Source organism: Dermacentor variabilis, chromosome 7 (genome assembly GCF_050947875.1).
Source record: "Dermacentor variabilis isolate Ectoservices chromosome 7, ASM5094787v1, whole genome shotgun sequence".
Lineage (NCBI taxonomy): Eukaryota > Metazoa > Arthropoda > Arachnida > Ixodida > Ixodidae > Dermacentor > Dermacentor variabilis.
In genome coordinates, this window is record NC_134574.1 from 80,462,859 (window position 1) to 80,485,850 (window position 22,992).

Genomic DNA, 22,992 nt, shown 5'->3' on the forward strand with positions numbered 1-22,992 from the left:
CCGCAAGCGTATCTGAGTAAAAACTACGGTTGCAAAAGCCGCAGTTGCCGGGAAGCAGCAAATGTAGAGTACGAAGCAGGAAGTGACGTCACTACACTTTCATATGTAAAAGAAAAATACGCCGAGCAACCGATTTGATTTGTGTTGCGATAGCGCTATATAAAGGCCACGCATAGTTAGGACTCCCATAGTTATACTCCGGTGTACACGATGGCCGCCGACTGGAACCGATGTCGATGTGCACAAAGGCGCCGTGCTCAGGTCAGGCCGGACTCGGTGGTTCCTGCCCGAAGCAAGATAAGTTGCCCGAAGCAAGCAAGCGACTGATTAGCATGCTGCAGCCCCGATACGATGAGCGACAAAATGAACAATATGACTATGCACAACGACATCGTGCTCAGACTCGGCAGGGCCCAGTTCAAGGCTACGTTACATTGGTCTGCCGGGTGAAATGATAACACAGCTTCGCTGACCAGCTACGTTCGCTGCGTGTATTGCAGCAAACGTTCTTCAAATGTAACTCGCTGAAAGTATATTGAGAACTCTATATAAGACTAAGCCGATAAAATTCTGTCCCCCACAAATGCCATGCGGTAGTGTAGTCGTGATATAACATCCAATTCGGAGTGGTGGAGTGCTTATTTCAAACCAACCTCCTCTCATGAGCCTTTTCTGGGTATCTTTAGCAATGATGATGTTAGGAGTCGTCCTAATACTACAAGGTACAGTGATATTACAGGAATACACCGATACTAAGCCTTGATTCTTTAACGACATGGTCAGCTTTTCACAACGTCGGAAAATCTGTCTACCGCGCAAGTACATAATATATGGTTATGACACAAAATTTTCTCGTGGGGTAGGCTAAAGACTAGCATTAATATTTATTTTATTTTCTAGTATTTGCTTCTTTTTAACTTCCACAATGCTCGCGAAACAATGTTGTATTTTTATACTTCGTAGAGATTATTTAAAACTTTCTTCCCAGGGCCGAAGCACAGCGTAAAACGGTCGCAGAGCCTTCTGCAGACTCTGTATGTTGCGCTTTACAATTTTGTTTACTGATGCTGCTTCATGCCAAAAGAAAGTCTCATTGAGACGTACTGGTGAACTGCACGTGCTTACTCTCTCGGAAGGCCAAGAGGGCTAGCGGTCTTCCATCGGCCCGCTTCCCAGACGCAGGCCAACGTGTACGGCATCTGCTTCCGGTCCTCCCACGTTGGCTGCCGATCGTGGCCGACCACGTGATCAATTTCACGCTGCACCCGCGCTTGGACCGTGTCGGCATTTCTCGCAAAATTCAGCATCTGCCACGTCATTGTATTGGTTGTGCTGAAGGTACCAGCCATGAGGAACGAGTTTACGTTGCCAACCAGGTAGCAGTCTGCACAAAATTCAGGCGAATGGCTATTCATGTTCTTTAAAAAATACCGATTCAATGTGGAGCAATAGAACGAGAGCAATCCACGTTCTTCGACAGGAATTGTGTCTTTGCTCTAAACCTCCACTATAAATGTGAAATAAAAAAAAATTACCGACGATTACGTTACTTCCTAATGCGAAATTTGAGCGCAGCAAATAAGCTGTTTCACCTTTTCGATAGATTGAGGCAAAGAAATCGAGCAACACATGTATGCGCTATCACAGAATTTTTTTTTAATTTTTCACACGTATTCCTTTAACAAAGACTCCACTAACAGTTCTTGACAGTCATGAAGGAAGCTTTGTGGTCGGAGAAATAGACTGATATATGTTCGACTTGGTACACCAATGCTTGATTCTCAAAGACGAGATCTATACAAGTGCCTCGCGAGGTTGTCACAGCCGTGGGACGCGTTACGAGCGAGAGGAACGGGATGTTCTCCCGCATAAGTGTTAGGAAATTGCTGTTTGTCTTTATGTCAAGCCGCCACCGATCTGGCTCTCTGATTGCCACCGCACAGGGCGAACGGCAGCGGCAATTTCGGCTCGGGCGGTGCACATATACAGATCCGCCGCCACCGATCTGGCTCTCTGATTGCCACCGCACAGGGGTTGCATTGGAGGAGGAGCGAAGAAAGGAATTAAGTTCGAGCCGGCGCTTTGACAACCGGAGACTCGCAGGAAGAGGGGGGAGGGGGGCGGCGTGTACACCCAGCGGCAAACGATGGGGGCAGAAGCGCGCGCAGCAAGCGGACAACACGATAAAGGGAGGAGGGAAGAGATAGCAGCGACTGACTGATGCAACTGAAGAGCACCCTATCCGCCACACAAGAACAGGGGGGGGGGGGACCCTTTCCTCCTCTTTCTGCATGGCGGCGACGGTGTTCTATGCAGTCACGTTATCTTGACTCTCTAGCGGCGACAGCGGCATCCAGCGGTATCAGTCGGTCGCTGCTAGCGCTGGGGGGATGAAAGGGGGGCGGAGCTGGTTACGAGGCCGACGACAACGCCGACGACGACGCGAAACCCAGGAACGGACGCCAAAGAGCTGCGCTCTAAAAAGAATACTGCTGCGCCAGCAGTAGAGTATAGTCATTTTAGCTTGCGCTTCAGAACCTCGTTCGTGCTATAATGTCAAACGTACTCAGCATCCTGACGAATACGTCAGTTTTTAGTCGAAGAGGGCTTTAAATGCCGCTTTAGACACACCAGGGTTCAAGACTGCTATTTTCCAAAGAAGCTGTTATTCTTACGTGCTATCATAGGTTGTCCAACTCATGAGTCGACTCATTCAGACTAAGATCCATGGCACCCGTGAATCTGGATTTTCCCGTATGCGCAGGATTCGGGCGGGTCTGAGTCCGAGTGAGCGCGGGCGACTAGAACTTTTTGACCCTGAGTCTCAGTGGAGTCCGCTTTTTCTTTCTTTGTTTTTCTTCTTGGCCAAACTAAACTTGTGATCATAGATAAAGTGGCGGCGACGGCGGTGACGCGATGAGGCGCACAGCGTACATCAGACGTGCGAACAAACAAAAATGCCAGACCTGCGCGAAAGACGTGGTCCAGTCACAGCGTGAACTGAAGGATCTGCCTCCTCGTAGCTCGTCTTAAGCTGTTTGAGGATGCCTACTGCGATTAGTGATCATAGACTTAAGTGGTTTAATGCGCACACACCATATCGGACACAGGTTCGCGTAGTGCTGGTTCTTGGCGGCGAAGCTGTGGGGCCTCATTTTCGGGAGCACGTGGGTGAGATTGTTTGCAGTGAAGTCTTTTGGGGGTCATTTTCCCAAGAACGAACCGCATTGTCCATCCGACGTGCACGGCGAGGTGCAGCTGCGCTCTGCACGGCGGTCTGTTCAGCCCCGACGTTTCCTGGCTGCAGCCGTACGAGAAGCTCTACGCTCCCCTAACTCAGCAGCAGTCCGCTTTCTGAGAAGGTGCCACTACGTGCATCGAAAAGTCACGGCAGCGTAACGCTAATAGGACCATGGCCGGTAGCTCAGTGCCATCGACGTAGAGTTAATATAAACAAACCACTCATAGTACTCATAGACCTCAGACTCTGCCCAGGTGGCGCTGCGGAAAACCCCGTCATCAGCGCCCCCATCCCAGCCTTGGCACGAACTGAGTAGTGCAAAAAGAGTTGTCCGCAAGCGAAGGTGCATACGCCACAATGGACCCTCCTCTTTCGATTGTGTTGAGGCACGGTTTCCTAAAAATCAAGACCTGGAAAGCTTCTTCCGCCCATCCACGCTTCGGAAAGGGAGGAAGCTTAGGTGTTATTTCGGCGTGCTGCAACTCGCAAGTACAGAGAGCACCAGGTTTGTTTATACGCATATCAGCATAAAAATCCAAGCATTTCCAATTAAAAATTTTAATTATGGGGTTTTACGTGCCAAAACGACTTTCTGATTATGAGGCACGCCGTAGTGGAGGACTCCGGAAATGTTGACCACCTGGGTTCTTTAACGTGCACCTAAATCTAAGTACACGGGTGTTTTCGCATTTCGCCTCCTTCGAAATACGACCGCCGTGGTCAGGATTCGATCCCGCGCCCTCGTGCTCAGCAGCCGAACACATAGCCACTGAGATTTTTCAACTTGGCTCATATTGAAAATCTCCTCAGCAGAATACTTAAGTATCTGCTATATTTTTATGCATTTTATCGTAATGTCTTTTTTTCTCGCAGTTATTTACAGACAGTAAATCCTTCCATAGCCTTTTGAGGGCAGCCAACAGAAAGCGTTTTCCAAGGCAGCAAACAGCGCGCGAACATAACGAAATTAAGCTTCATACAGTGCCTGCGCGCCGCGTCTTTCTGTCTCGCAGGAGCTACAGCATCGCTCAGTACCTTTGAACTTCTCGCAGACGCTTCAAGCAACACATGCGCACAAAGAAATGCAAATAAACACATTTCTTTTTTACACACGTGCGTTACTTCGCAATTACTCATCCAGGGCTCCTACACAACTTTATTGCTCACATTTGACAGACGCAGTCGACCAGGCTCAGCACATTGCGAAACTTACTTGTTGTGTCGGCGCAGGACATACAAAATACTGAAACTAGAAATGAGCTCGCGATACAACGATGCTCTAGAACAGGATTTTGAATTCATAAACGAACCAAAATGTTTGCTTAAACTGACCAGCCAAATCTCTCCGTTCCACTTGTTGAGTCAAGCGGAGGCGGACGTCTCTTAACAGGTGGAAATATCGATGGCACATACGCAGGATGGTTCGCAACATTGTTTTTTTTTCTGTTGCCAACGAAGGGGCGGCTGCAGATTCTTGAGTTTTCGACCGGTTTCCACGGTCCTCCGTCACGGCTACGCAGCACAATTACAGCAGAACAACATCGTCGCACTTTCTCATGTGAGCCGCTGATTTGTGGGGAATGCAAGTAATTCGATTACCCAACACGTTGAACGGCCAGTATCCAGCGCTCTCGCCTTTCCCCTTCATACGATCGCGATGGAAATCGGTAAAACTGAACGTTTTTATTCAGTTCTTCCCGTTCATGGCAAATTTACAAGGCACCAGTAGCATCGATTGCAGCATTTCTTCGTAGCGCGCGGAGCTATCAGGGTTGCCGTCGTTTCCTCGATCAGTCTGACGAGTGAGCCAGCCAGCGCTTTATGGCAGTTCGGCGGCGCGTCCGACTAGCGGAGAAATTCATAGCTCTCTGTCTGGGCGTTAAATGCGCAAAAAACTCGCAATATGGACCAAAATCTAGTTAAATCATTGTTCGCAGTCACAAGCTGCATAGGCAACCTATGGCGCTTTTCACTGGTTCATTCTGAGCAGGATTTGTTGCTCCAATCTAGTTAAATCATTGTTCGCAGTCACAAGCTGCATAGGCAACTTATGGCGCTTTTCACTGGTTCATTCTGAGCAGGATTTGTTGCTCCGCGACAACGAATCCGAATTTCACTGGTCGATCTGAAGCGGGTTCGCGCGTTCCACTGTTCGCTTCGGATCGATTCGCTCCGCGCCGGATCACTCTCACTTGCTCCGCCGCCAAGGCAGGCGCGGATTCGGGCGGAAATAGTTCGCGTCACTTCCGTCTTCAAGCGAAATTGGTACCCGGTTGGTACGCACAACATTGTGCTGCTTCGCAAAATGGCTGCGTTCGGTGCTACTGCAGAGCTCGCGTTTAGCGATGAGGGCTCGGACGACAGCAGGTGCTGTACGAAGCCTTCTATGCACGTTGTCCATGCACACTGCTTGCGGGTGCGACATGGAAATGGCGGACTCTGCGACTGCCGCGGTCAAACTACGCACGGAGGACGGCGAGTTTGGTTGCCGTGGAAACGTACAGAGCGGAAGTGGGGCATGGTTTCCGGAACCGGTTTGTGTCACGCGTACGCAGACTTCCTGTGTGATCCCCCGCGGAGCGTTTTTGCGCTCCGCTGGCCGATTCCGATTTGTGCAACCCGAGCGCTCGCTCGGGGATTTCGGCAGTCGCTCCAGATCGACCAGTGAAAAACGCCATTAGCAAAGTAGTCGGGCTTCGCACAACTCAATTAATGTATCTTCGCACCTGCAGGTGGCGCTACGCGTCTTGCAATACTCCAGAGTCTGACGTCTATAGCCATGAGTACTCATAGCACTTATGCGTTGAAATCGGTATCCGCAAGGCCGCTGCAATGTTGCAATACTGAACGGGCACGCATGCACTGAAGATGAATTACGGTTCAGACGAGATTCGCAATCAGCATGATCCAAAGCATCCCCAATATGGTGGCGTCATCTAGTTCAGGCGCCTTCAAACTTACCCTTTCACGCTCCGTAAATTGTACATAAATTGTTGACTTGCAGACTAATCATTACGTGAGAGCGTTGATAGCCCCATTACAACATCGTTATGCCGCCCTGAAGCCTGCTTTATATGATATGCCCTCATAGAACCAAATTCTGGCTTGCAAAAGGGGTAGTTTTATGCAGCAATCACTTGTATGTTGGCTTGCTGATCTTATCTTTGCATCATGTTTTGAGTGTACATCAATCAAGCGACATCAAAGCATTTAGGCGTAATAGTGCGCCGCTGTGCTTATTCATCAGTACGTTAGTCGTTGCGGTGCCCTGCTCTTTCCACATTAGCAATTAGGGGTTTTCTATCCGGCCCTTCATGCTTGCCAAAGCAGAAATTAAGTGTGAGGCTAGTCGACATTTCACGCGCAGAAAATAATTTGTCGGTGACAACCACCCGCTGCTAAAGCAGCTTGTACCCATCCATCTTAATCTGCAGCTCTGCTGCCGAGTGGAGCCGATTCTTTAGGGGTTAGACTTTAACGATGTGAATGCATCCTGTATGAATTGTATCATCATTATTATCATCATCAGCCTGGTTACGCCCAATGCAGTGCAAAGGCCCCTACCATACTTCAACTACTCCGGTCACGTACAAAGTGTGGCCATGTCGTCCCTGCAAACTTCTTAATCTCATCCGCCCACCCTAACTTACGGCCGCCCCCTGCTACGCTTCCCTTCCCTTCGAATCCAGTCCTTAACCCTTAATGACCATCGGTTATCTTCCCTCCTCATTACATGCCCTGCCCATGCCCCATTTATTTTTCTTGATTTCAACTAAGGTGTCATTAACTCGCGTTTGTTCCCTCACCCAATCTGCTCTTTTCTTATCTCTTAACGTTACAACCTTCATTCTTCTTTCCATAGCTCGTTGCGTCGTCCTCTATTTAAGTAGAACTCTTTTCGTAAACCTCCAGGTTTCTGCCCCATACGTGAGTACTGGTAAGACACAGCTGTTATACACTTTTCTCTTGAGGGATACTGTCAATCTGCTGTTCATGATCTCAGAATGCTTGCCAAACGCACTCCTGGCCATTCTTATTCTTCTGATTATTTAAGTCTCATGATCCGGATCCGTAGTCACTACCTGCCCTAAGTAAATGTATTCCCTCACCACTTCCAGTGCCTCGCTACCTATCGTAAACTGCTGTTCTCTTCCGAGACTGTTAAACATTACATTAGTTTTCTGCAGATTAATTTTTAGACCCACCCTTCTGCTTTGCCTCTCCAGGTCAGTGAGCATGCATTACAATTGGTCCCCTGAGTTACTAAGCAAGGCAATATCATCATTGAATTGTATCATTTACCAGTAAATAAGGGATTTGCTTCCCCTGCGCCTTCTCCGATCTTCTTGATATATCTGTGAATGAAGTCCTTGCATTCGTCTCCAACCTTCACCGCCTGGAATTTTTCGACTTGCATCCTGAACAGAGGACCAGGTAAAGAGAACTGTTTAGCCAGGCTCAAATTTATCACTACTTCTATAACAGGTGTCTGCTATTTGAATATCGAATACTAACCCTCTCGTAAGAGAACAACCTGCGCATTCGTGAGAACGTTACTTTATTAAAAAAAATTTCTCCCCAGTACCGCACTAAAACAGTATCACTACGTTTAAAATACAACCTATTACATAATATTGATAAAACATGCTTACATTAGGGCACTGCTCATATTTTGTAATCGCTTCCGATTCAGTCGATCAATGTACACTCTCTCAAAAAGTCGGATTCTATAATATTCGCAGTAAACCTTTGGGTTTAGTTAGTCTTTACCTGGAAAAAAGCGTGTTTGTTTAGGGGATGACTGATGCTATTTATTAAGATTTTTAGTGTTGTTGCTGCTGCTGCTCTTTTTTCTGGGGGCGAGAAGGGCGCAGATGAGCTTGTTAGGACATCATTTTTTTTAATATGTATGGTAACAATAATAAATTTGGGCCTGAAAAGAACATTCATCGCTTATGCGGTCGACAGTGCCGTGCGCTTTTTAAGCTTCATTTCTTATTATTACATTCCATTGAACTACTGCCTACATTGCAAGATGATTGCAGGAATTAATTTTAATAATGTTGCATCAAAAACATAACCTGTACTTATCTGTGCGGCAACACACACTATCTATGCTTTCAATATTATTACTGTATTTGCACGATTATAACGCACACCTATTTTGAATAAAAGGTGCGTTCGAATTTGCACGCACGTTACGATGTTAACTAAATCTACTCAAAATCAAAAACGACACCGATCCTTGCTGCAAAAAAAAGAAAGCTCAATGAAAGTTTGCTACCGACACTGCACCGCGATAGGGTCGTCTGAAGAAAGCGATGCTCGGAGACACCGCAAGTTGGGCCCGTAGTGCGTGGAATGTCCCCCTCCCTCCCACCTAACCCCCCGCAGACGGTGGTTGTGCGAGTCTTCAAGAAGTGTGGCATTTCTAATGCAATAAATGGAACTAAAGAAGACTTCTTGTGGTCCATATACAGCAAAAAGGAGCTGTCGTCTGGCTCCGATAGTGAGTAGCCGCTAAGCTTCAGCTGTGCGTGCGTATGTGTGTCTTTGTCTGGTCCATAAAATCGTTTCAACACGGTACGCGTCGACTCAGGTTACGTTATTTGATGTGCGCGGTAGAATCGCAACTAAGTATTTTCTTTTTTATATTTGAGCGGTAATATAACTGCGCGTTACAATCGCTGGTGCGGATGAACCATGTAAATACGGTATTATACCGTATTTACGGTACCGTATTTACCGTATTCTACCGTATTCTTGTGTACTAGTTTCTTCCGTTCCCTCCTCAATTAGCCTAGACTTGAGGAGGGAACGGAAGAAACTAGTACACAAGAAGCCAATCAATGAGTTAGCGGTAAGAGGGAAACTAGAGGAATTCCGGATCAAGCTACAGAACAGGTATTCGGCTTTAGCTCAGGAAGAGGACCTTAGTGTTGAAGCAATGAACGACTATCTCATGGGAACCATTAAGGAGTGCGCAATAGAAGTCGGTGGTAACTCCGTTAGACAGGAAACCAGTAAGCTATCGCAGGAGACGAAAGATCTGATCAAGAAACGCCAATGTATGAAAGCCTCTAACCCTGCAGCTAGAATAGAACTGGCAGAACTTTCTAAGTTAATCAACAAGCGTAAGACAGCGGACATCAGGAACTATAATATGGATAGAATTGAACAGGCTCTCAGGAACGGAGGAAGCCTAAAAACAGTGAAGAAGAAACTAGGAATAGGCAAGAATCAGATGTGTGCGTCAAGAGACAAAGCCGGCAATATCGTTACTAATATGGATGAGATAGTTCAAGTGGCTGAGGAGTTCTATAGAGATTTATACAGTACCAGTGGCACCCACGACGACAGTGGAAGAGAGAATAGCCTAGAGGAATTCGAAATCCCACAGGTAACGCCAGAAGAAGTAAAGAAAGCCTTAGGAGCTATGCAAAGGGGGAAGGCAGCTGGGGAGGATCAGGTAACAGCAGATTTGTTGAAGGATGGTGGTCAGATTGTTCTAGAGAAACTGGCCACCCTGTATACGCAATGCCTCATAACCTCGAGCGTACCGGAATCTTGGAAGAACGCTAACATAATCCTAATCCATAAGAAAGGGGACGCCAAAGACTTGAAAAATTATATACCGATCAGCTGACTGTCCGTTGCCTACAAAGTATTTACTAAGGTAATCGCAAATAGAATCAGGAACACCTTAGACTTCTGTCAACCAAAGGACCAGGCAGGATTCCGTAAAGGCTACTCAACAATAGACCATATTCACACTATCAATCAAGTGATAGAGAAATGTGCAGAATATAACCAACCGTTATATATAGCTTTCATTGATTACGAGAAAGCGTTTGATTCAGTCGAAACCTCAGCAGTCATGGAGGCATTACGGAATCAGGGTGTAGATGAGCCATATGTAAAGATACTGGAAGATATCTATAGCGGCTCCACAGCCACCGTAGTCCTCCACAAAGAAAGCAACAAAATCCCTATAAAGAAAGGCGTCAGACAGGGAGATACGATATCTCCAATGCTATTCACAGCATGTTTACAGGAGGTATTCAGAGGCCTGGAGTGGGAAGAATTGGGGATAAAAGTTGATGGAGAATACCTTAGCAACTTGCGATTCGCTGATGATATTGCCTTGCTTAGTAACTCAGGAGACCAATTGCAATGCATGCTCACTGACCTGGAGAGGCAAAGCAGAAGGGTGGGTCTGAAAATTAATCTGCAGAAAACTGAAGTAATGTTTAACAGGCTCGGAATAGAACAGCAGTTTACGATAGGTAGCGAAGCACTGGAAGGGGTAAGGGACTACATCTACTTAGGGCAGGTAGTGACCACGGATCCGGATCATGAGACTGAAATAAGCAGAAGAATAAGAATGGGCTGGGGTGCGTTTGGCAGGCATTCTCAAATCATGAACAGCAGGATGCCACTATCCCTCAAAAGGAAAGTCTATAACAGCTGTGTGTTACCAGTACTCACATATGGGGCAGAAACCTGGAGACTTACGAAAAGGGTTCTGCTGAAATTGAGGACGACGCAACGAGCTATGGAAAGAAGAATGATGGGTGTGACATTAAGGGATAAGAAAAGAGCAGATTGGGTGAGGCAACAAACGCGGGTAAACGACATCTTAGTTGAAATCAAGAAAAAGAAATGGGCATGGGCCGGACATGTAATGAGGAGGGAAGATAACCGATGGTCACTAAGGGTTACGGACTGGATTCCAAGGGAAGGGATGCGTAGCAGGGGGCGGCAGAAAGTTAGGTGGGCGGATGAGATTAAGACGTTTGCAGGGACAACATGGCCACAATTAGTACATGACCGGGGTAGTTGGAGAAGTATGGGAGAGGCCTTTGCCCTGCAGTGGGCGTAACTAGGCTGATGATGATGATGATGATTTACCGTACCGTAAGGAAATTTAGATTATATATTAGCACACGATTTCTAGCATGACGTTGTTTTACTCGTTCGAACTAGGACAGCCACGTTAATCAATTATGCACAAAGCTGCGCGAGACTACTTGGGCAATTTGCCGCTGCGATTGGATGCTTCTGTTCAAAGCGAAATTCAACATATGCTTTCTTTTGTTCTACTACTTGGGGAATTCTTTTCTGCCTAATTTCGGATACAAGTAAGCTAAATGTTTCAGAAAATTTCTACTATCCAAATGGCCATCACTAGACAAATTGGAATTGTTCCACATCAAGTAACTGATTACACATTAAAACTATTATTAAATTCGTATAATAAACCTCTTCTAGATTGGAAATGAAGAATTTTAAAGCTTTCGATAGCCCTAATGGCGTCATTACTTCCAAAACACCGTTCTACTGGAAAACTAAACACTTCGCATGCTCTTTTTTTACCACATACCCTAAAACACAAGCATTGAAGCATTACCGTACCACATTGTTCAATATTTATGTTGAATTTATATCATTACCATAAATATCAGGGTATTCATGCTACATTCGAGAATTTGAGAGCATTACTGTTACCTTCAAGCGTACCTTTTTGCGCCAAAATGTAAAAAAGAGAACACTTCGCGCTTCGAGACTTGTCAAGCAACCATTAAGAGGCCTGGGGGGTTAATCTATGAAAGGCAAAAGACCCTTTAACAGAACCTTGTTACTGTGTCGTGTCGCTCCCTCGTTCAAGAAAATGCCATATCCGAACTGACAAAATAAATAATACTGGCGATATACTTAGGCATAACAGTGATTAAACTGATACTCATTCATATATATCCTGCTATGACACATTGTAAATATCTTCAACCACTTATACGGACCAGATGGCAATCCACGAAGCTTCTTAAGTTGCTATTAGATCCTTCCTAGCATTCCTGTTAGCTATAAGAGAAGGCTGCAAGAATGCAAGCCGACAGTTTTATCGTTTGTTCACTTCAGACTATGTTAACCGATCTGCCAGTGGGGAGCCTCAATCCGAACTCGCATTGCGACGGGACAAATAGCTGCCCTGTCACCAGGGTCTTTTTACGTGCCTTCTCTGGACTTGTCGCAATGGGTTTCACTCCGAGTGGCCATTTCGTGCGTCCCATAACGTCGCCACCACCCATTTCTTCATCGCTAGCACAAAGCACGCCAAGCTCCAAGCTGATGTTATTTTTTCTGGTAAGCACTGCTGGAATGTCCGGTGAATGAAATATACTGGTATACCTCCGGCTTTCTTAATAAATCCAGCTTCTACGGGTCATTAAGCGTCAGATAGGTGTGTGCGTGCACTGAAGAGTTGTATGCGAAACGCGTTACGGAAACCTAAAATGGCAAGGCAAAAGAAACGCGTGCATTACCTTATTCCTGTTATAGACCTAACCCTCATTTTCTTGCTTCTTCCAAATTTACCTTGTACGGACAACACGAGCAAACAGTAAAATCTGAACTAGAGGAAACGGCACCAAACTAAGCCTGTTAGTTTGCACCCAACATCCGGTACCAACGCACACCTCCCATCTGATTCAACCAAGATTTTTAAGACAACACCAAAACTACTGGAAACGAAATGACGTTTCCTGTTGTGCGCGAATGTCATCATGGAACTAGCGCACCTGTGAATCACACTTCCAATAAACATTGGTGTACCTGAAATACAACCCTCTTATTAGACAATCCAAGGAATCTAAAACGGTTCTTTCTTACCAGGCCAGTACGAATCGATAGCACTGGTGGAGTTCATTTGTACGCGACACAGGGTTATAGGAAACGTAAAGTGCACCTACTTTGAAATGGCCCGTAGCTGCGCCATGGATTCAGCGACGCGATGGTTTCTGGTGAAAGGAAGGTGCAAGAGCAGCTTGCGCAGCTTCCATGGCAGGAATTGATGAGCGGGCCCCGAGTGGATCGCGAGGCTCGCTCGCTTCATCACACGGTAGAGCTCGCGGCGAGTGGGGTGGTCGTGCGTCAACTGGCGGCCGTAGAAGAACGACACGATGTTGTTGAAGGCGCACGGCATGACGTAGTCGCTCACGTTAAGCGGCCTTCCACCAGTCTCGCCAATGCTGTCAGCTACGCGGCCGAACTCTTCCTGTCATCCGCGGAGCGTCGAGAACGTAAGTGGAGGTGTAGCCATGCGGAACAAAGCAAAACAAAAAGGGCAAGAGAACGCTGAACTGCAAAAGGCCGAACGACTGAGCTACTCGTACGCCATATCCGAAATGACCAGTAAAGGAAACCATCAAATTACTTTCAACAAAAATTCTATTCTTTCAAACTCGATTTTCGTTAGTTTTGTACATTGATCACTAAAAATAAAGGTTCACGCTTAAAAGTTTCCATTTAAAATTTTTGCGCAGCCACCTCAAGGCTGGAGGGGCATTGTAAAATTATTTTTTTCATATGCAGGCCGTTTTGAGGCCGTCGTAGCTTTTGAAACTTATAAGCGCAGCCTTCCGCACTTTATAACGTTATGTAGTCGACCTTTATTAACAGGAAATTAACTAGGTGAGTATGTGCGGGAACATCACTTCGGCGTCACCAGCCCGTCTTTTACTATTGCTTCATTTCCAGCTGACTAAGAATTTTCACAAAGCAAGAGTGTCGGTGTGGTATTGGGGAACGGTAGTTCATCATCACTGCTCAAAAAATTTTGTCTGATGTTCATTCATAACGTCTGCAAACCGGACGTGTATTGCCAGTCAATGACCTCATCGGATTTAATGGGTGCTTCTTCGTTTCGAGGTAACTTATAGATTTTAATCTCAGTAGCGTTTTATGACAACTAATTTCTTGCATATATTATTTCTAAAAAATAAATTCCAATTCAAATCTAATTTCGCGGGCTAAAGAGGCGCATTTTAGACAGATAAAAGACAATGGTTAATACCGCTGTGGTTAGACGACTGCCAACTTCGAAGCCAGACTGATTGGCTACAGTTAGTGGCTAAAGCATCCAGCCAAAGAAGGAACCCTAATGGCATATGCTCCCATGTGAACTTAATTTAAGAGAACACGTAGCTTACCATCATGCGGTCCTCCATAGCAGTCTTTGCAAAACCCACGTCCCGCAACGTACTCAAACAGAATTTCCTGTTTGCTGACCAAGCTTCCCCATTGAGGGAACCCAATCCTGAAAAAGTAACTTCAGTGAACTATATGCCGCACACATTAAGTGACGGCTGCTCTGACAGCGCCAGACTGCAGCTTATTTCATACATAGAAGATTCGATTTTACACGTGTCACGGATGTACCGCAAACCAAACCTTCCTTCACAGATGTCTTAGAAGTAAACGCGTGTTTTCGTATTTCGTCCCTGTCAAAACGCGGCCGCCGTGGCCAGGGTTCGATCCCACGAACTCGTGCTTAGCAACCCAACGCCTTAGCCACTAAGCAGCCACGCCGTGTCAAAAATATGTTAATTTGCTACTTAAATGTGCAAAACTCATAACAAATACGCGTAATCGACGTAAAGGAACAATATGCCTGCGTAATCTTTTTCTGTAATAGAGCGGACCACCAGGCAGGGAACTGGACCTGTGCTTCACTGCAAGGCACCTATGACAATTTGAAGTTTCTACACATTGCTCTCATGATACGTGACTCATTGGCGCGCATTTTATTTGCATCACGTTTGTAACCCCACTGCAGCCGGTGGTCTTGCATTTGTCTGTCTCCTCTGACCTGCTCAGTGGCTATGGTGTTCGGCTGCTGAGCACGAGGTCCCGGGATCGAATCCCAGCCACGGCGGCCGCATTTCGATGGGGCAAAATGCGAAAACACCCATGCGCTTAGATTTAGGTGCACGTTAAAGAAGCCCAGGTGGTTGAAATTTCCGGAGTCCTCCACTACGGCGTGCCTCATAATCAGAAAGTGGTTTTGGCACATAAAGCCCTATAATTTAATTTTAAATTTGTCTCCTCTGACAATGGTTCCAAAAGAATGCGAGCGACGTGCCAAACTTCTTTTCCCTCGTGATGTGTTTCTGTTACCAAGCATTCAGTTTAATACAATCAATACAAGCTACCAGGCATTCAGTGTTGGCCGAAGACAGCCAGAAACGTCGTGCTTAAATAGCGAAAATAAGCGATAAAAACATTCTTTTGTGGTGTGTTGCTTGCATGCAACACTCTTCAATGAAAGGGGACAAGCCTCGCGTTCCTCGGAGCTGGAAAGACATGGGACGAGTAATATTAAAGTACGTTATACTAACAGGCAATATACGCATCTGAATTTACAGAAAGGCCGCAGAACTCTAAAGAATAGCTTGCAAGTCATGAAAAAGCTTTACAGCCCTGTTGAGATCGAACCAACGATTGCTCTGATTCCGGAGAAGTCGCCGTACTACTATGGATAACCACGAGGCTCGCAAAATTACGTGTGAGGCAGAATTAGCAAATAACTAGATGCTATTGAAGCTGAATACATTCTCTGACATATGTCCCGGTAAAACGAAGCAAAGAACGCTGCCATGGGGGGACACAACTTCTCGAAAAGCCAATGACAGCCCATTTATTGTCAAGTGTCATTGTAATCACATAATAATCACCTTTGGTAATACACTGGCCCCAAGTCTGATGCCTGTGCCAGCGCGAGTTTTTCTTTTTCCGCTGTAAAGTTGGCTTATTGAAGAGCAGCAGATTCCCTTTATTGCCAAAGTGTCTATATCTTACTTCATGTTGGCAAGGCGAATTATAGCTAGAGATCATCTATTAAACACGCTCTTACACAAGCACCCCTTCATCCGCCTAATACCAACAGTAGATACTCGTGTGCTTGAAAGAAAGGTTGCCTTAGTGCGGTTGGCTCACCTAACAATATACTTCTTCAAACACGTCATTTCGCTGCAGGATAGATAACATTACCTTTATGGCGGTCTTCATAACCAACTAAAGTGGATGAACGCCATAGCAGTTCCTTTGTGTTGCAGAATTTCTTGATGCTGTCGAAGTTGTTGAGGATCACAACGTTCATAAAATTTACCTTGAGCCTGGAACAAAATGCAGCACATGTTACTGAACTTAACACTGCGGCCGAAGAATATCAACAAATATAATATTTCTCCTAAGGCGTGAGGAAAAACCCGAGAAATTCTTCATGCTAATTTCTCGGACCTCAGTATATGCATTTCAAGACGATTTTTTTAACAAGACTGGATATATGAAGTTAGAAACATTTACGCTCGCATAGGTTAGCTGCCACGGCTCTCTACAAGTGAACATCCCAAAAACTCAAATGTGAACAGTGTTTATCACACGGAAGAAGTTGTAGATGCGCACGAACTGTAAAACGGTGGCTGTGCACATGGTAGTCAACAGAATATTATTTGTGATCTTACCCTGCGAGTTGGGACAAAGCTTTGCAGTGATATTTATTTATTCTTATTTATTTTATTGTACCTTCAAGACCGAAGTATTACAGAGGGGAGTGGGTAGAACATACACAAGTAAATAACAAAGCAGCAAAAAATTGTTAGTATTAAAGCAAAATTGATTACTTAATTGTATCTGGGAGTGATCATGTCTGACATGGCAGAACGAAACTTTGAGTTGTCCTTCATTGTGACAACTGCTCCGGGAAGGGGGTTCCGTTCCTGAGAGGTCCTAAGAATAAATAATTCGTTACAGGTTCTAGTGCGGCATCGAATGATTCCAGCGTTATGGTTATGACCAATGCGAGAGGAAATGTAGGTAGGAGATGGTACAAGGTTATCGCGCAGGCAGGAATTGTGGAAATACAGTTTATGAAATAAAGCAAGGCGAAAGCACTTACGCCGGGCTGAGAGAGGAGCAAGTAGCAAAGAGTTTTTTATGGCAGTTACGCTTGATGTGTGGTTGTAATTGCTATGAATGAAACGCGCGGCATTGTTTGGATTAGTTCAAGTTATTGAATAAGGGTTTCGAGGTGCGGGTCCCAGATGGATCAGGCGTACTCCATTTTACTCCTAAGTAGCGTTTTGTATAGGGATAATTTTAATGATCTACGAGCAGGAGAGAAATTTTGGCAAAGATAACTCAGTATGCAGTTAGTATTGTTAATTACCTTATCAATGTGCAACGACCAGAAAAGTGACGAGGCTATGTGGACGCCTAGGAATTTATAGAAGGTTACGACCTCTAGGTCGTAACCTTCTAGCATTAAGGTAATTGTTCGGCGGGGAAATATTGCTCACACGCATACATTTACATTTAGTTACGTTAAGTTGCATTGACCATACGTCACACCAGTTAAATATAGCATTTATATCGTCTTGTAAGAATTTGTTATCAGACTTGTCCGAGATTTTACGGAGGATAACACAGTCATCTGCGAAAAGGTAAATATTACAAAAAACGTCCTTGGGTAAATTGTTAATGTAAATTAAGGAAACAAGAGGGCCTATAACTGATCCTTGGGGCACACCAGAGTCTAGTGATTAAATGGGAACATATGATTGTTTGACAAAACCTACTGTGACCGATTGAGCAGATAATGTTCAAGCCATGCAAACAGGTTGGGATCAAGATTAAGTTTTCTCATTTTAAATAGAAGCGATTTATGACACACTTTGTCGAAGGCCTTGGCGAAATCAAAGAAAACGCAGTCTGCGAATGAACCTTTGTCGAGGGTAAGATGAAGGCTGTCAGTAAAAGAAAGAAGTTGAGTTTTACAAGAGACGTTTTTTTGGAAACCATGTTGTGCTTTTGTAAAAAATAAATTATTTTCTAAGTGCTTTGCTAAATGAGAGTACAAGACATGTTCAAGAGCCTTGCAAGGAATGCTGGGGAGGGAAATGGGGCTGTAGTTGAGGGGCTAATGTTTGCTACCGGACTTGTGAACTGGCAGCACGTTCCCGACCTTCCAATGTGCAGGTAGCTGATGGGTATTTAAGGATTGCTGAAAAATTTTTGAAAGCAGGACAGATGAATAAACAACAGTCTTTTTCAGAAACTTCGCGTTAACTAAATCAGCACCAGGACTTATCTTTAATTACATTTTCGAGCCCAAGAGGTTCAACGATAATAAAGTCCATAGGCGGGCAATTGCAACACTCAAGAGTTGAAAGCACAGGCTCATTACATACGACTAAGTTGTTATAGAACACAGAATTAAGGATATGGGGACATACATCTTCGGGTACCGGTGAACCACTGGAATCAATCAACGTGACCGAATTATCTTTGGAAGGGTTAATAACAAGCCAATAATTTTTAGGGTCATTCGCAAGCATTACGGGCAAAGTGTGTACTTGGAATGCCTTTCTGGCAAGTTTTATAGCTTCTGTGTAAGTACTGTTCGCCTCCTTATAAGCGTCCCAATTCGATGCCAGTGAACTTCTATTCGATCTTCCATACAGTCGTTTTTTTCAGTTGGAAAGCCTTTTTAACTTGGAGTTTAACCAGGGTTTCTTAACTTTGCAGGATATTGCGCTTTACGAAATAAACTTGTCGGTGAGCTCATGTATGTTATTTTTGAAAGCGGTCCAGTTCTCATCAACCGTGCCATGATCAAATTGGCTTAGGAAAGGATCAAGAAAGTTAACTACTTTAATATTATTAGCGTCAAAGTTTTCCCTATCATGGTGGTAAATTACTTATTTATTTTTATTTATTTATTTTAATACCCTAAAAGCCCAATGCGGGCATTACATATGGGGGATTCATCAAAGAAAACTTATAAATATACAACGCAGGTTAGAAACGGTTGAAGGCAGAAATAAACAAGTTAGGAAGCCAGGTACAAGTTAAGAAAAAAAGTGGCTAGGAACAGGAACTGGAAAATTGCACATGTAGCAAGTCACCAGAAAAAAAAATATCGCACCTTGAGAAGTTGCAAAACATGGCGTCTAACATTTCACGGAACGATACGGCCGACACGCACACACTAAAGAAAAACGACGCACATCAATTTACATTGGAATTTTCTAAGTATGACCTAAGAGCTGTTTGAAATGATGATGTTTCAGCGATATCAGCAATGCTAGCAGGAAGCGAATTCCACTCTTCGATAGCCAGGGCCAAAGGCGAGTGAATCGTTCTGTCCGAGTGAAAATCGGTTTAGTCTTCTTCATATGATCTACACCAGCCGATGTGTGCGGCGCCGGGAGAAGATGTGAACTTGCAAATGGTGTGTTACTGTGGTAGAGAGTATGGAAAAAAGATAAACGGCTGAATTTTCTGTGCATGAACAGAGGCGGGAGATGGAGCGATATTTTCAGTGCTGTTACACTTTGATACAGAGAGTAACGCGAAAGGATGAATCAAGCAGCCTTATTTTGTATAGATTCCAACATGTTAATAAGATAGGTATAATGAGGGTTCCAGATCACTGACGCGTATTCTATCACAGGTCTGATTAGCATGTTGAATGCGTGAAGTTTTGTATCCTGGTTGGCTTGGTGTAGTCGGTGTTTAAGAAGACCAAGTTTTTTTAAGGCTTTGGTAGTAACCAGTTCAATATGAGCGCTCTAGGATAAATTAGAGCTAAAATTTACACCGAGGTATTTTACCGACGCTGCAGTTTCAGTGATAGTATTATTAACTGTGTAGGCATTAAGACGTGTTAGCAGCGGAGGTAAACTTGAGATGTTTAGTTTTGTTTGCGTTAATTACCATTTGCCACCTGCCGCACCAATGCCACCTGCCGCACTCATCAAGATCAGTCTGGAGAGCAATGATGTCACAAGGGATCGGTATTGCTCGTTAAATTGCGCAGTCGTCTTCAAATAGCCGTATTGTTGATGTTATGTTCGACGCGATGTCATTAATATATATTAAGAAAAGCATGTTTTTTGTGTTTTTCAACAATTGGTTTTACCACAGCAGATATGTTGAAAGAAAGACCCAGGTGATCGCTTAAGCCCGGTAGGCATGAAACATTGGTAACTATCTCAGGATGAGAGCATAAGATTACGTCGAGGAGGTTAGCAGCGCTTTCTGAGATCCTAGTTGGCTCTAATACTAATTGTGTTAGGGAAAACACAGAGCAAAGATCAAGAAAATCGTTACTTTGTGAAGAAAATGGACAACAGTGCGGCGTTTCAGTAGTCCAGCATATGTTGGGGAAGTTGGAATCCCCCAATAATACAACGGGGTCCAAAGGATGCCGCAAAGTAAGGGTGTTAAGCTCATCGTGAAGCTCAGCGGAGAAAGTGGATGGGTAGGATGGAGCGCGGTAGCAAACAACGATCGTAATTTTACGGTAACGAATGTAACATAACTTCTAGGTTACAGTGACTGTGGACTTGATGTCATTGCAGGGACTTTGAAATAGCGAGTAGTAGCCCTCCGCCTTTGCCAGCAGTGCGATCGCAACGGAAGATACTGATACATGCATATTGCGTGTTTCTTTTGGCCGATGCAAGCGGGTGCCTCGACGAAGACGACGAACGCTCTCTGGCTCCCGAGCTGTCGGCAGAACTGGCCAGCGCTGCAGTTACCTTTTGTAAATATACTTCGTAAATAGTCGGCAGTCTTAACCCTTTGTTCGCGTAACATTTTGGTGTAGGGTGCCGTTCCCCGTCCTCGTCACGGAGCTCCACAGCGGCCGCACCGTCCTGCTTTCCGCCATGGCTCCCGGTGACGAGACCTCGTCTCCTACTCCTGCGACCGCAACAACAACGTACGTTACGGTTACCAATCCCCGCGATCCTGACATAATCTCCGGCCAAAATAATGTCGACGTTGAGGACTGGCTCAACCTGTATGATCGTGTTAGCCAAAATGACCGCTGGGACCCTACCATTATGCTAGCCAATGTCCTATTCTACTCGGGTGGAACTCCTCGTGTCTGGTTCCCGACGCACGAGGACGAGATCTCTAGCTGGGATGCCTTCAAGGAGAAGCTCATCGGCCTCTTTGGAAATCCCACCGGTTGGCAGCTGGCTACTAGAAGAAAGCTTGCTGCACGAGTTCAGTCTTCTACTGAATCGTATGTCTCGTACATACAAGGCGTGCTCGCTCTTTGCCGGGAAGTCGACGAGAAAATGGCCGAGGTTGACAAAGTCGGCCAAGTACTCAAAGGAATCGCGGACGACGCGGTCAACTTGTTGGTCTTCAAGAATCTGTCCACCATCGACGTAATTGTCAAGGAATGCCGCTGCTTTGAGCTCGCCAAAAGCCGCCACGTCATGCCACAGTTCTTCCGGCTCCCTAACACGGCTGCGACGTCGTCTTGCGTTGACCTTACCGCTTCATCACCCTTAAATGAGCACGTCACACGTATTGTTCGCCGCGAAATCGAGGCTACAAGTCCTTCGCCGTTCCATTCACGCCCACTTGAACCCACCATTGACCAACCAGCCCCAGCGATCTGTCTCATTCAGGCAGTCGTGCGGCAGGAGTTCTCAAACCTAGGTTTTCTTGCTGCCTGCTTCGTCTCCTGAGCGGACGCCCGATCTGTGCCAACTGCTCCGCCTCACGGTGATCTGTATTCCCCTCCCAGATACCGCAACCCTACCGAGTGGAGAACTCTGGACGACAAGCCCATTTGCTACCGTTGCCTCCGCATTGGCCATGTCGCTCGGCACTGCCGCACCACCTGGACATAACCGTATTCGAGCTCCTTTTCCCTGTCTCCTCGCCCATATGCCTACAAGCGCCGTTACTCGCCTCTCCGCATGCCTCCTACCTCTGACAAATACGTCGATGTCAGTCTTCCTGCTCGCTCGCCGTCACCTCAGCACCATCGGTCCACGTCGCCCCAGCCGCGCCACTATACGTCGCCTACCAATTATGGACCATCCCGGACGGAAAACTAGACCATGCAGCTCCTGGACGTAGTGCTGCATCATCTTCGTCATGTCGAAATACTCCACTGGCGCTCCCAACGAAACAGAACCTACTTGATGTTCACGTCGATGGTGTACCTTTGACGGCGTTAATAGATACTGGACCCCATGTATCCATAATGAGTTGTAACCTCCGTCGTCGATTCAGGAAAGTTCTCACCTCTCCTACTACTCGAGCTGTACGCGTGGCCGATGGCAGCACTGTTGACGTCGCTGAAATGTGTACTCCCCGTATAAGTATCGCCGGCCGCCACGTTCCTATTCTTTTTACAGTGCTGACCAATTGTCCCCATGACCTAACCCTCAGACTCTACTTTCTTTACGGCGCATTCAGCTTTGGTCGACTGTTCTGCCGTTACCCTGTGCCTTCACTTCCTCTACTCGCGCTTATTCGTGCCGAACTGCCGAAGAAATTTTGTACAACCGCCTTCGTCTGCCTGCCACCTAAAGCCTTGACCGTCTATTTGTTATAATCCTTTCCTGTGCCCTATGGTGATTACGTCGCCTAACCTGTTCCTGGTGTCCTTTTGATGCACAATATCACTGTGCCCCACTCCGTCATCACCATCGCCGATAACCGGACATGCCTCCCTGTCGTTAATTGTGGTCTGACAAAGGAAGCTCTACCCAAAGGCATATCGGTTGCATTGCTCCGTGCTATCGGAGATGACCACATCATGACGTTTTCCGTGGACGCCTGCACAGATTCTTCACCATGACCACAGGATGCTATTTGACCTGACGAAACATTTCATTCCATGATTGCTGCGGACCTATGAGCTGAACAAGCAGCAGCTCTGTGTCGCCTTTTGGTTTCCTCCCACGACATATTCGACCTCAGCAATCGCCAATTGGGCCAGACTTCAATTGTTAAGTCTCACATAAATACTAGTGATGGCAGTCCTATTCATCGCCGGCCATATAGAGTTTCTGCTTCAGAGCGTAAGGTTATTCAAGATGAAGTGAACAAGATGCTTGGCTAAGGCATTGTTGAACCTTCGTCGAACTCTTGGGCGTCGC

General features: G+C 45.7%; 1 protein-coding gene across 1 annotated transcript in view; it reads right to left on the minus strand.

The window, feature by feature from the left end:
* Positions 1–16,191, minus strand: part of LOC142586865 (cytochrome P450 2C18-like) — a 30,159-nt gene extending 13,968 nt beyond the window's left edge. Inside the window, exons 1-4 of the mRNA XM_075697737.1 lie at positions 16,070–16,191; positions 14,230–14,336; positions 12,991–13,295; positions 7,544–7,659 (exon numbers count right to left, since the gene is read on the minus strand). Of these exons, the coding sequence (XP_075553852.1) occupies positions 7,544–7,659; positions 12,991–13,295; positions 14,230–14,336; positions 16,070–16,178 (637 nt within the window). The 5' untranslated portion in view covers positions 16,179–16,191. The remainder of the gene's footprint in view (positions 1–7,543; positions 7,660–12,990; positions 13,296–14,229; positions 14,337–16,069) is intronic.
* Between the last annotated feature and the right edge of the window lie 6,801 nt (positions 16,192–22,992).